At 44.3% G+C, this 13281-nt stretch overlaps 2 protein-coding genes across 6 annotated transcripts; both read right to left on the bottom strand.

Annotated features, from left to right (window-relative positions):
* Nucleotides 1–1942: 1942 nt before the first annotated feature.
* AMDHD1 (amidohydrolase domain containing 1) lies at nt 1943–8916 on the bottom strand. 5 transcript variants are annotated; one of them, XM_048961202.1, is made up of 9 exons: nt 8507–8745; nt 8197–8303; nt 7977–8041; nt 7101–7378; nt 5362–5587; nt 4301–4425; nt 3328–3421; nt 2764–2924; nt 1943–2283 (listed from the first exon to the last, which is right to left on the bottom strand). In XM_048961202.1, exons 1-9 carry the CDS (start codon nt 8641–8643, stop codon nt 2169–2171), a joined length of 1308 nt encoding a protein of 435 aa, XP_048817159.1. In that variant the 5' UTR covers nt 8644–8745; the 3' UTR covers nt 1943–2168. The 5 variants fall into 5 exon arrangements, with proteins under 5 accessions (XP_048817159.1, XP_048817195.1, XP_048817188.1 ...); XM_048961238.1 differs by lacking the exons at nt 7977–8041; nt 8507–8745 and adding an exon at nt 8896–8916; XM_048961231.1 differs by lacking the exon at nt 7977–8041 and having other exon boundaries at nt 8637–8733.
* A 2683-nt stretch (nt 8917–11599) lies between these two features.
* On the bottom strand, nt 11600–12972 carry SNRPF (small nuclear ribonucleoprotein polypeptide F). Its single transcript, XM_048933283.1, has 4 exons — nt 12824–12972; nt 12569–12694; nt 12326–12390; nt 11600–11712 (listed from the first exon to the last, which is right to left on the bottom strand). Exons 1-4 carry the CDS (start codon nt 12824–12826, stop codon nt 11646–11648), a joined length of 261 nt encoding a protein of 86 aa, XP_048789240.1. The 5' UTR covers nt 12827–12972; the 3' UTR covers nt 11600–11645.
* Nucleotides 12973–13281: the final 309 nt, after the last annotated feature.

Here is a 13281-nt window from a genome sequence, read left to right as displayed (position 1 = left end):
GACATTTAAGGGCCAGTTAAAAACCAGTGACCTCGGCAATACTGGCCTGAAGATCACAGCCACAGGGGGTCCAGCGTGGGCTGGAAACCTTCCAGGCCATCAGTTATGCTGCAAGGGGCAGCCAAATTACTGGTATGGGTCCACCCATATGTGTCTTTGGGGTCTGCAGTGGGAAGTATGCCCTGAGAATGGGACACACACCCACTGGCAAGCCAGCAGGGAGACTTTGAACCTGGCCAGGAGAAAGCACAAGTTGTGCAGGGTTGCAAGGTCCTGTCCTGCCCTACTGAGAGGTAGGTGACTTTTGGCCTGTCATTCCAAGTTACAAACATGAGTGTGGTGATCGGTCCACAGCTCAGCAATAAGCAGACCTGGGAATTAGGACAACACTATGGTGTGCAAGGTCCCTCCTCTGGCCTCTGTTTCTCTCCCATGTGCCAAATCTGTCTCCACCCTTCCAGCTACAGACTCTGCAACAAGCTTATCTCAAACTCCTGCTGAAGCTCTTCCATCTCACAGCCAGCCAGCTGTTAAATAAAACCAGCTGTGATGATGACCCCCTACAGCACACAAGTCTGGTTGTTATACAACAATCTGGTTGTTATAACATTTGCCTTCAGCCTCAACATATGGCTGAATAACAGTTTCTCCAACAGCAAAACCAGCGGCCCTCCACAGTTCCCCAGTGGTTGCTGCTATAACCTCAGATGTGGGAAATAGCACCCAAGCAGCATGAATGCAAGGAAAACCAAATGTGAACAAAGACATGTGGCTTACATTTTGTATGTTAATAACCTCATGGCTCAGGGAGATCAGAAGGGCATGATAAAGCTCCTACCAGAACGAGACTACAGTCCTTCATTGAGGGTCTGCTTCACTAATAGCTCTGCCCACAGTCCAGGTCAGATGCTATTGTTGACGGCAATTCTTTGATGCAAAGCTCTTCATGCTTATGAAGTATAGTTTAATGACTTTTTTCTTAAGAAAGGTAAGTGTTTTTGTTTCTATAGCCACCTTCCACTTGAAAAGCTGAAGAAGAGCTTCAGCCAGTGTGCACAGAGACCCTCCCTATCCAAGATTCTCTGCTTAGAGCAATGTAACAGGTTAAACTCCAAAGCTGTGTTATCTTCTTTCCACATACCACCTCCCCAGAGGATGGTACAAGCTCACAAAAAGTGTAATAATTGAGAGAGGAGAGAGAGAGGGAGAGGAGAGAGCTTTGGAAAAAAAAAACAAGCTCTGAAGTTCCTAATTGGTCTTAGTGAGAGTTATTATACTTAACTGGTCATCACAAGCACATACAGACAAATGAGTCTCATGTCACTTCAGATTCAGCCTAAAATAAATGAGCTCAGGTGGTGGTTTGTTGGAGCATCTATATGAGACTGCAGGTCACCTTTAGATTTCAGTTGGCTGGTATTTTCAGAGCCTGGCTGCACTCACCAGACCATAACCTCAATGCATTAACTGCCTACAGGAGTAATCTCTAAGGTTTAGTGGATCTTATTTCATTCCCCCTCCTACACTGCACTCAAACTTTCAGCAATGCAGTGAGTGCTGTACACTGCATTTTCCCTTCCTGTTTCTAATGCCTGCTATGAGATCCTAAATGTGGCAGGATGTTGCAGTTCAGCTGCTAAGAGATACCTTGTTGGTCCCCACTGATTTTCTGCAGAAGTTTGCAGAAACCAAGAGACTTGACTTCTCAGAAAGGTAAGACACTGTGCTTCCTACCAGGTCAGTGGCTCCTGCTTTCTGCTCAGTTCAAGACTCAGCAGACCTGGGAGCTATGAAAGTTTCTTCAAGGTGCTGTGGTCTCCCAGTATTGCCAAAGCCATTCCAAACATGCATGCCTGAGACCCCAGCCCTAGGCTACAGGTTACATAACATCACACTTCCATGTCTTACCTGGACCCAAACTTCTTTCTTCATTCAGAAGTCATTGGTTTTGTGGTTTTATTTATTTATCTCAAATTTTACAGATTGAAATATTCAGGAAACTGTCTTAATTCAAATAGATCTAATTGATGGTTTGGGGTTTTTTTTTGCTTGATAGAGTTCATTTGAATAAAATGGGTGGTAAGATAAGCAGTGAAACAATTTACTAGTAAATACAAATCTGATTTGTCTGTCACTTTGAAATAATCCATGTAAATGATTGTCTTCTTTCAGTAACTGCTCATCATATCACAGCTGTCATTTTTATAGACAACTTTTCCTTTAATTATAACATAGTCGATCAATGTTTGATGTCCCCCAAACTGGTATATCAAGTGCTCCCACCTAAAAAGACAACGAGATGTTTAAGAATATCCATACTTGCACAGAAGCATGTCACACACCTAGTATTCCTGTCAGTTATAACATATTTGATTTAATCATGGGAAAGCTCTATGCCATGTTAATGACAATTCAGAATTCCATGTTTACATGTTGATCACTTGTTGCATGAATACAATAAGTCATCTACAAGTAGAGTACAGTACAGCAGAATTCCTTCCACAAATAAGCGTTATCTTCAAATAATTTGTAATTAGGCATATGTTGCTTATAATATTAACCCTAAAAGTCTTAGGCCTTATCCTCCACTGGAATGATTAAAGGAAATGAAAGTGGATATAAAATGTTATCAGTGTCCCCTTTTATAGATGAAAGTAACTTCTGAAGCCCAAGGAATACATTAACCTCTCCACTCTCCATGACACAGTGAAAACCTAAGTCCCTTATGTTAAATCACATTACAAACAACAATAGAAAACATACCTTGATGAATTTATAATAACAAGATCCCCCTGCTTGCCAATCTCTATGGAACCATGTGTGTCTGATTTTCCCAGAGCGTAAGCTGCATTAATGGTGGCAGCTGCTAGGGCTTCATTCATTGACATCTTCATATTTACACAAGCCAGATGCATCACCATAGGCTAATGGGAAAATTAAGGAGAAAATGGGAGTTACCAATATGCAAATAAAACCGTTTATGTCTCAAATCCCAAAGCACTGTCCTCCCACCTCAAGCAACAAATGGAGTTGTGCTGCACGATGTAAATCTTGCCAATTCCAACATGAGAAATGTGAAATTGGGAACTTGCAAGCTTGTTTTCTAAGACTCTTGGTGCATTTGAAAAATCAAACCCCTCCAAATTTCAAGAACTTCTGGCAAATAGTACCACCCCACATAAACAGGCAGGACCAAAAGTCTAAGCTGGGCATGCAGCTCCCTTTGTGGATATGAAGAATGTTTTAGGCATGTAAGATCTATACACAAGCTGTACCAGCAGAAAATTTTGTTATTTCATGTTCTTGTAAGTATTAGGGATCGCTTACCATTGAAAAACAGTATGCGTTAGGATTAAAATCACTGCCAAGAGCAACAATAACTCCTTCATCTAACATTTTTCTGGCTTGAGGTTGCTTCAGTCTAGTGGGCAAAAGACGCTTGTCAGTACCATTCACTTAGTTATTACATGATGAATTACAAAAGCGAAAGTCATCACTCAGTTTGGCTAAATTAATGCATTCAGTTACATCAATCCATTTGGAAATGAAAGGCCAAATTCTCCTCTTGGCTACCAATCATCCTATGGATAACACAAATGGAACTGTGGTCCATTGTTTCCGCAGTAACAGCACGTGACAAAAGACACTATCAAGCACCAGGCTGCAGGCCAATGAAATGCTGGTGTTTATCCAGGCCTCAGCCACTTCAGGATTTACATGGTGAAAATCTTCATTTCTCAAAGAAGTAATTTTCTGATCTGTATAGCTTCGAAGGAAGGCTTGCCAACACGAGCAGTGGCATAACCAATGCAATAGTCTGTCTCATCCCAGTTCTGCTGGTAATTCAGAACAGGAACTTGAGGCTGTGAATTTCATTTGTATATGTTGGATTTCTCTCACTTAGCAATGTTAATGCAAACAATTGCTATGGTGAGCTGCTTCATAAAAGCCCATTCCCCCATTGATATCTATATACATATCTCACTGCGGTGGTGTAACTTCAAGGTAGCACAGCAATTCAGCTTCATCAATCTGACCTCCAAACATTCACTTACATTATGAATGTCACCTGGCAGTTAGAAAGTACCTTGACCAACTGAGTAACCACTACCCAATGTTGCCTCATTTTTAAGGATGTGTACCAGAAGTAAGAAATGAAGAGGTTTGTTCAGCTCTTTGTGATGGTCTTCACTGATCCATCCTGCTCATCAATGGATAGATACACGCTTACACTTGGTATTACCAGAGGCCAGAACAAGGACCGTGGGGTTTTTTGATTCCTCCAATCTAGTGGTCTTACCTTAGCATGTAGGCAGTGGTTGGCAGAAGGACAGCTGCACACTTAGCTTTTGCCATTGCTGCGATTCCTTCATCACTAACTTCTTCTAGGTGGCTGATAGCTTGGGCTCCTAGCTCAGCTCCAAGCTGAGAGAATAGTCAACATTACTCACTGTTAAGAGTTAATTCAGTTGTCATCAAGCAACTGGAATAGACAATTCATTATTAATGTGAAATTTACTAATAGAAAGATCATAAAGAATGCCTGAAAGAACCAATGAAATGCAGACAAGATACTTTCTAATTTGCTGCATGAAAAGCTAATCACAGCTCATTAAGATATGAAGTACAGACTGGCAGTACACCTTCAGTGGCATTTCTAACAGCAAACTTGCAAACTATGGGACTGCTATGAATAAAATCATTACTAACTCCTGCCCACAAAGTAAGCAGAAGAAATAGAGTGATAGGTCTGGCACTGGCTGCTGAACAAATAATGTGTCTGCTTCTTTCTGTAGGAAAGCAGCAAAAAGGCTTTATATAATGAAAAAAAAAGATTTTAAAATCTTTTTTTAAAAAAGACAAGAATAGCTATCGCACAGCAAAGAAGGATTCTTTAAATGATGGCAAAACATTGAATCAGACAGACTGTCTTTAAAAAATAACCTTGATCCCACACTAGACTAAACCCGTGCTCTGAGTGTGCTTACTGTACAACTTGCTAGGGCTAGACACACTCTAAAAGAAAAAGCATTTTCCAAGTTGTATATAAACTGTGCTTTTGTCATCTTTGTGTTCATATATATCCACTGGGTTCCCCATCCATATCGCATGTGGAAGATGAGCAAAGTCAATATTTGATTAGGCAGTGCATGTTAGTCACAGAAGTCAATATTTCTCTCCATGTCCTTCACTCCAAAATTGCACAACGGCTGCACTTTCCTACCACCTATGAATGATGGACTTTGCAAAATCTTAGGAAAAAAACTGGCTGTGAAAATTGAAATTAATTCACAGATTCAAGTATCAGAAAAGCAAAGCAAAACCAAAAAGTGGCTTCACTGTACGTTAAGATAGAAGTACCTCTGCAGATTTCATCGGATGGAGTTCATCACCATGGAAGTTAATCTGTAAACCTGTATCTTTTCCAGCTTGAAGAATTCTCCTGGTAGAATCCAGATCAAACACTCCCTTCTCACAGAACACATCTATATTGTTAACATGTATTTCACCACTTTGTTGGAGTTCTTTCAGTTTAGGGAGCTGGTTGTTAATAATGTCATCTGTGGCTTCAGTAGCAGTTTTCCCTCTAAGGGAAAGAAAATGTTACAGAGCCTTAAAAAAAACAACTTTGAAGCTTGGCAGACATTCAAACCATACATGCAACTGCTAAATTATTGAGAAAATAATGCAAATACAAATCATTCAACCTTCAAATTAAAAAATAAAAGCACTGTAACTTACGTAGATCCAAACATGACTTACTTTCCATTTAAAGAATATTAAGATAATATTACAATTTGTTTTTATAAGGCTGATTTCTTTGGATGCTAAACAAGACACGGGACATTTACGAACCAAAACTTCAGCGTTCCTATCCATATAGTCTGATCTACTTATATTGTATCCTAACATATAACTATTTAAAATATGTAAATAATTATTTAAATTTTAAAATGATATTCATGCAGTATTTTTATGCAAATATCAAAGCTCAAAGGGTACGTGTAGCACAAATCATTATCTCCTCCTCTGATGATATCATTCAGAGTAATAACTAGGTAACCATTTCTAAATCAGACAGAGCTCCTGAGATTAGATCTGCCAATGTCAGAATCATTTATGAACCCTCAATTACACAAAGATAACCCAGGAGAGTAAATGCCTCTGAAAGAATTAACAACCCCAAAATTAAAGTTAGTATTCTGCAATTTTAAGATCTAAAGATAAGTGACATACTGCAGCTAAATATCGGTGACATCTCTATCCTCATTTCAGGCACTGTAAAATCATGACGAGCTTCAATGTGGGTGAGTTTTCAGTTTTACAGTGGCAGTAAATTCAAGAACTCACATTCTATTCTGATTTATGAACACAGTTGCACAGTCACAAAGCACAGTAAAACCTGGTACACTGCCCTTCCTTTGTTCATCTCTTACTGAAACAGTCTGGGTTGCTTGAGCTCATGTCAAGCCTTCTCCCTCTTTTAATTTAGGCTCAGCAGTCTTTGGAGTAATTTGAATGTAAAGATTAGAACCAGAGCCAAGACAAAACAGAGGGAAACATTAAGTCTTGATCTCACATTCTGGGGAACAAACCCATAATCTTATTTGCATCTGAATCCCTAAACAGAGCACTTTCCAGCCCCAAACCCATGGGCAACATGCTCTCTTGAGATCCTACACTGTTACTAAGGCTGAAGGAAATAAAGATCTGAAAACTTGAGCTCACCAATTCATGATGCTTCCCTCAGTATGTAACTCTCCCAAACATTCATGAGCCAGCAGAGGGCCTGTGCTCTGAACACTCAGGTCTCAGATTAGGGAAGAGCTGCAAAATTCCTCCTGGTCAGAATAAACGCCTGAGGCAGAATCTAAGTTTGATGGGTCATAGAAAATCCAAGTAAAATATTCTGGACATGACCACATGAATGAAAAAAAGGGGATTTAAGAAGACCCAAACTGGGTAACACAGATGTATAGCTTTGAATATACTCTGTTATATTTTAGGAGGGTTAGTCAGAAGTTGTTTTTCTCAAAATAACAGCCAAATTTCAATGCAAAACAGTAACAAAGATAGCAAGAAAAAATAAGCTATATTACTTTGGCACAGAATGAGCTCCACAGTAAGTTGAAGAAATGCCCATATCCATGGCCTGCCTAGCACGTTCAATCACTCTCAGCATTTTGAGTTCTGTTTCTAAGTTCAAGCCATATCCGCTCTTGCACTCAACCAAAGTAGATCCTGCTCTGCACATGCGTTCAAGTCGGTGTTTGAAAGTAGTGAACAGCTCTTCTTCTGTGGCCTTCCGGGTGTGTTCCACGGTGAAATGTATTCCTCCTCCAGCCTGGTGGATTTCCATATAGGAAGCACCTGCCAGCTTGGGGAAAAAAAGGGGCAGAAAAACACCCACCACACACCTAAAATTAGCCATTAAATGTGAATTTTCTATCCCAGAGATTCTGGAAAGTGCCCTGAGGTCTCTTTGCAGCGATAGACAGAAAGAGGAAAAACAAATCCCCATTAATTCACCCTCCCTCCTCTTCTATCTGTCCCCTCCACCTGAGCAAAGAAATGATGTAAAAAGCTGCATTAAAAATTCCTTTGAAGATTTATTTCCCTCTGAACCTAAGGGGAAAACCTACTTCTTAAAGACTCTTCTATGTGGAAAAACAAGAAGGAAAAAAAAGACTTTAAGATGAAAATGGTAACAGAAACTGACACTCCTAGCACAAGGAGTGCCAGGAGTCAAGGCACAAAGACTCAGGCTGGCTGCAAAAGCTACATTCACAGTGCTCTCACAGCCTACAGTCCTCAGACATCACTCCTCCTCCCTTTATTAGATTACCTGACAGAAATTATACCATTTTCTACAGAAGAAATGTCACCGGAAAGAAGAAAGGGTCATGCATTCAGTTTTTAAAAACAGGGGGGTGGAAGGGAAGGTAAACCCCAGCTCTGTGATTGCACGCTGTTACCTTCATTGCAAACTCATGCACCCTATCACCAGCCCACACAGGATGTGTATGTGCATCCACCAGACCTAAAGGAAACACAGCATACATACACTCCTGTTATTTAGCTGTATGACAGAGCTGTGGGAGCATGCAAACAAGTTTAACAAAGCAGAAGCTCCCTACAAAGCCCCTCAGGCTTGCAGACCTCCTGTATGACAACAATAAGGCATAACACACCCACCTGGCAATACGCACTTCCCAGTGCAGTCAATTTGACTTTCAAATGTTGCTCCTGCAAAGCAGCGGCGGATAGCATCTGCCGGGCCCACAGCTTTTATATAACCATCTCTGCAAACAGGAGGCAACACACAAAGGCCTGAGCATGATATCGAATTAAGCTTCGAGCCGCTGGCAGAGCACCTGAGGCACCAGCTCTCCAACCCAGGGCAGGGTCTGGAGAATATCACCGATGCACCTCTAAGCCCAGACCTAAGCCCCAGCGCCGACCCAGGGACGCTCTGCTTCCTCCCGGCCCTCCTCCCAGCACTCACAGCCCCACTACCAGGCTGGCATCGTGCAGCACGTCCAGCCTCGCCATGCCCTCCCGCAGCAAGTACTGCTCGCCGTGGCCGCACACCAGCACCAGTTGCCGGGCATTTGCCAGCAGCAGCCGGTACTCGCCCGCCATGGCCGCAGACAGCACGATGCCCCCGCTGGCACAAATGGTGGTCGGAGAGGAGGGCAGCCTGCCGCTCAGCTCAAAGTCCCCCGGGGCGGGGCGTAAGCCCTCCTGTCCAGCCGGGGCTGCCCTGGAGGTGGGCAGCAAAACCCCACAACGGAATGGAGAATTTCCGAATGGTGTGCTTAGCACGCCGCGTCCCAGCCCCACGGGAACGTAATGCCTCGCGGTGCTCCAGGCACCCAGGCGGCGTTCCTTTACCGGAGCAGACACTGGTTGTCCAAATCAGTGATCAAAAGGTCGGTTAGAGTCTGCTGCCCCCTGCAGAGTTAGGGATGGGAAAACTAGGGAGCAAATACGGATGTTCAGTTTTCTTCTAGATACTCCATAGTGTCCAGCGCAGGGCTACGAAGGTGCTGAATGGCACGGAGGACAAAGCGCATGAAAGCGGCTGAGCTTCCCTAGTTAGCTCAGAGCAGAGCAGAGGAGCTGAGAGGAGGCCTGATGGCGGCTGCAACTCCTCACAGGGAGCGGAGGGGAGGCGCTGAGCCCTGCTCTGCGTGACAGCGACAGGGCCCGAGGGAACGGCACGGAGCTGTGCAGGGGAGGGGCGGGTCGAGTGGGAATGGTGCTTCAGCAGGAGGCGGTGGGCGCAGAACAGAATGCCCAGGGCAGTGCGCGGCTCCAAGCTGCCGGAGTTCAAGGAGCATTTGGACAACATTCTCAGACTGAGTGTGTGATTTGTGGGTGGTCCTGTGTGGAGCCAGGAGTTGGACTTGATGATCCTCGTGGGTCCCTTTTAACTCAGGTGATTCTGTGGTTCTATAATTCTCTCTTCAGACACAGTGAGCAATAGGGCTCCAGTAATCCCCCGTCGGCAAGTGGAATTTATTTCTAACCAGGTGGTCCCTCAATTGCCTTTGTGGCAGTAGTCTTTAGATATCCTCTTTTCATTTAGAAAAGGGATCAATGTATAACACTTGCAACACTGAAGTGCGTACACATATTCCCATATAGCAGAAACAGATGGGTATGTTGGCTCAAGTGCTGAACCACAAAGCAATGTGTGTCTTCCTTCAGAGCATTCTCCCTCACCAGGCGTGCAAAAAATGAGCAAGAGAGGTGGAAGATGGTGCTGTACTGCTTTCAGGAGTTCCCGCTGCTTATTTTGGCTTTCCCCAGCAGTATCACCATATGTATGAAAACAGAAATTAAAGAACAGCAACAGCACGAGCCGACATGTCAAGCATGCAGCACAGCACACTGTGGTGAAGCTCAGCACAGCAGTTCAGTCCTGCCCGGCATACATTAGAGCTTCCCAGTTATTCTGAAAAGCTAACACTATCACGCAGATGTTATCACAATGACGGCATCGCTTGCTGATGAAGTGCTAAGATTATACTTCACCCAGCTCATCCCAGCCCCACATACTCTACGAGCAGAGGAGCAGCTCTCAGTAAGAGAAGCAGCTGGCTGCTGAGTCCCAACCTCTCCTAATACTTACACTGCTGACATTATCAATGGCAACATGGGAAAGGCCTCATTCTGCATCGTATGTGTTAAACTGTGCATACTGTATCATAAACCAGATATTGTTTTGCCTCTCATTCCTGCTACTGAAAATACTTAAGAATACATTTGCTCTACTTGTTTTGAGGTGTCCTAAGCCCAGCTCCAATTTAAAAGTACTGATCTATTCTGCTAGTACTGGCTTTAGCTTAATCAGCTCTTTTCCTAATGGGAACATGAGATTTCTTCAACAGAATTGGGCCTTTTTCACTTCAAAACCTTGAGAAGGGCATTAAGTATCATTTCCACTTCTTAGTAAACTGAAGCTCAGTTGCAGTGGCTTGCTCACAGTTCAGTGAACTACACTGATACAGGAGCAGGTTTCATGTTCTGTGTCAGGGAGTTTTACCTCCACAGCTGGGTCACTGCCTGCTTTTGCTCTATTTTCTCCATCTGCAAAATGGAAAATATACATCTGTATTTGACAACAGATGTATATGGCAAGCAGTCATTGACAAGAAGGGACAAAGTTACACACAGCAAATCCATGAGGTATAGCCATTTGTGTTCTGGCTTGCAGAATGCCTCTCCAACCTACAGCTGCAGGTAGATTCCTCACATGGGGAGGCTCTGACTAGCAGCATTAGCAAAGCAACGGTTGTCATCAGGAAATGCTGATAGGCAAGGAACAGCTTCTGTTAATGTCAATGATTGCTCTTAACATTTGAGAAAGTTACTGCGTTCCTGCCAAAACTTTATAGTGTTCTGGATGCCTGATAACTAAGAGTGGGTTGTTGTTACTTTGGTGTTCTGTTTTTTTTTCATAATATAGCAGACTGAGATCAAGCATTCCCAATTCACAGGGTGTTTTAACTCTATGAGTGCCACTGAAATTCACAAATCTTTATAGCTGCTGAGAGTCTTTGTGTATGGATATTAGTCATGAAGACTACACAAGATTCTCCTGCCTTTGATTCTATTCCTGCAGCACCCTCAGTCTACTCCTGGACTCTTCTGTTGTCATTGTAGCTGTGAGTTACATGCTAAAGACACAAAGTTCTTTATCTTCTACTGTAGGCGAGTCTGCACCACAGCACAGCCATGCAACAGCAGAGTTCTGACACTGATCCACACTGAGGCGATATGAGAGTGAGCCATCTGTTTTGTCTTAGAGAACACACCTTAAAAGATTTAATTCATTCTGGGAACCATTTAAATTCCAGTGCTTCCCTTGAAAGAAAATGCCTAATAATTACAAGCTTTAGTTGTGTGGTGTTTTTTCTTTTTTTTTGTTTCATACTTTGTTTTCACTCAAAGACTTTCAGTTTAAAGTTGACAGCATTACCTATTCTTCCAGCATTTTTTTCTGGACATCAGTAAGACCTTTTTAAGAGTGAAATTCCCCCATAGTAAAATACAAGAACAACAAAAATAACACCTGATTACAAAGTTGTGGAAAAGAAAAAAAAAAGAAAAAACTTTATTTGCAGACATACAAAACATCATTCTCTCATTTCTCCATCTTCTTCCTCTTCTTCCACACCTCTGATGTACAAAACATTATTGCACCTGTAAATAGAATCAAGAGTTCCCTTAGTTGAAATGCCTTCGTTTCCCTCAAAAATACACTGCTTTAAGCATTTTCCTACTTGACTGCAACCTGGCAACACTCAAGACCTGTGCAAAAAATGGCCGCTGTTGACATTGTTCAGCTTTTCCATAAAGATTCACTGCAAATACAAGACAAGTTTATGAAAGCAGTAGGCAGTTAACAGTGATGTACAAGAAAGTTTTTCATGTGGATTAACAGCCATGGTCAAGCGTTATTTCCACGCACACAATGTTTTCAGCAGCTGCAACAATAACTCATGCATCCTAATACATTCTACTACTGCCAAGAGGATTTACAGACCTGCAATAAGCTGGAGAACTAAGGTGTTTCGTTACTTGAGAAAGGGATCATAAATACTTCTTTAAATACTTTTTCTTTCTGAAACTATTTCTCTCCTGAGAAGGGATCCCAGCTTAAAGGTTACAGCCCATAGCCTTTACACAAGAGTTACAGTGACGTTTAGCACTCCAGTACAGACAAGAAGCACAGCTCCTAGATCCACAAGCTTTAACAGAAGCAGTAACACAAGACTTAGAAGACCCCACTCCCCTGCTCAGACACCACGTTTACCTTATCAAAACTTCCCCCAGGTGTCCAGACAGCGCACCATCGATATACTCTTCTGTGTTCGCAAGCTTGGAACGAAAACCAGCACAAAGATTACATCAACGGGAGCCTCACGGCCACTTTGACTCGCAGCAATTCCGGCCACACGGACCTGAGGGCAGCCCAGAAGCGCCCTGCTTTTCCCCCACCAGCAAGCAGCGCCCAGGGCCCAGGTCCCTCCCTCTCCTCTCTCTCACCGTGCCTCACCTGCATGTTCATGTAGCCGTCAACGGAGACGAGGTAGCCCTTGTACTCCATCCCCCACTTCAGTTTCACCATCACCGGTTTCCCCGTCAGCCCGTTGAGGAAGGGCTTTGGGTTGAGGGGCAGGCTCTGCGGGGAGAACGCAGGTCAGCACCGCCCGCCCCTCCCAACCGTTAACAACGGCCACCGCCCCCGCGCCGCCCGCGCCGCCCCCTGCCCGCCCCGCGCCGAGCCGCGCCGCGCGAGCGCCACCCTCACCATGGCGACGGGGCGCGCGGCGGCGGCCCGAGAAACGCAGGCCCACGCGGGAACACCTCGTGCGCGCCGCGGGCTGCGAGAGAATGGAAGGCAGCGCACCGCCGGCTTCCACTTCCGGGGCGCCGCGCCGATCTCTGACCTCTCGCCCCGCTGCGCCGCCTTTGCGATTGGCTACGTCGCCACTGCGCGCGAAGGGAAAAGCGAGGCCGTCCATTGGTTCGGCGGGGCTGAGAGCTCGCTCTCATTGGTTGGGCTGGATTCCCCACCCCGTTCTTCTACAGCCAATAGCCGTGCTGCGAGCCGTTCCACCATCTCGCGCGGCGTCCGCGCGGCGGTGCCGTCTGTGGTGGCCGCGCGGTACCGGCGCGGTCCTGTGCCACCGCACTGCTCACTTCGGCCTTCGCCCTTCCCTCCCTGCCTTCCCTCTCCACCTGGGGCTCCCTTAGCCCCCAGATCCC

This window comes from Lagopus muta, chromosome 1, assembly GCF_023343835.1.
Source record: "Lagopus muta isolate bLagMut1 chromosome 1, bLagMut1 primary, whole genome shotgun sequence".
Classification (NCBI taxonomy): Eukaryota; Metazoa; Chordata; class Aves; order Galliformes; family Phasianidae; genus Lagopus; species Lagopus muta.
This window is presented reverse-complemented; position numbering and strand designations above follow the sequence as displayed.

What these genes read in the sequence shown, in the direction of transcription:
- AMDHD1 (XM_048961202.1), bottom strand. Translation starts at nt 8,643, where the DNA reads ATGGCGGGCGAGTACCGGCTGCTGCTGGCAAATGCCCGGCAACTGGTG. An exon ending in GCCAGCCTGGTAGTGGGGCT is followed by an intron (nt 8,304 to 8,506) that starts GTGAGTGCTGGG and finishes TCCTGTTTGCAG; the next exon opens with AGATGGTTATATAAAAGCTG. An exon ending in GTTATTATAAATTCATCAAG is followed by an intron (nt 2,284 to 2,763) that starts GTATGTTTTCTA and finishes TTGTCTTTTTAG; the next exon opens with GTGGGAGCACTTGATATACC.
- SNRPF (XM_048933283.1), bottom strand. An exon ending in ACGGCTACATGAACATGCAG is followed by an intron (nt 12,391 to 12,568) that starts GTGAGGCACGGT and finishes TTTCGTTCCAAG; the next exon opens with CTTGCGAACACAGAAGAGTA. An exon ending in CTGGGGGAAGTTTTGATAAG is followed by an intron (nt 11,713 to 12,325) that starts GTAAACGTGGTG and finishes TTCTATTTACAG; the next exon opens with GTGCAATAATGTTTTGTACA.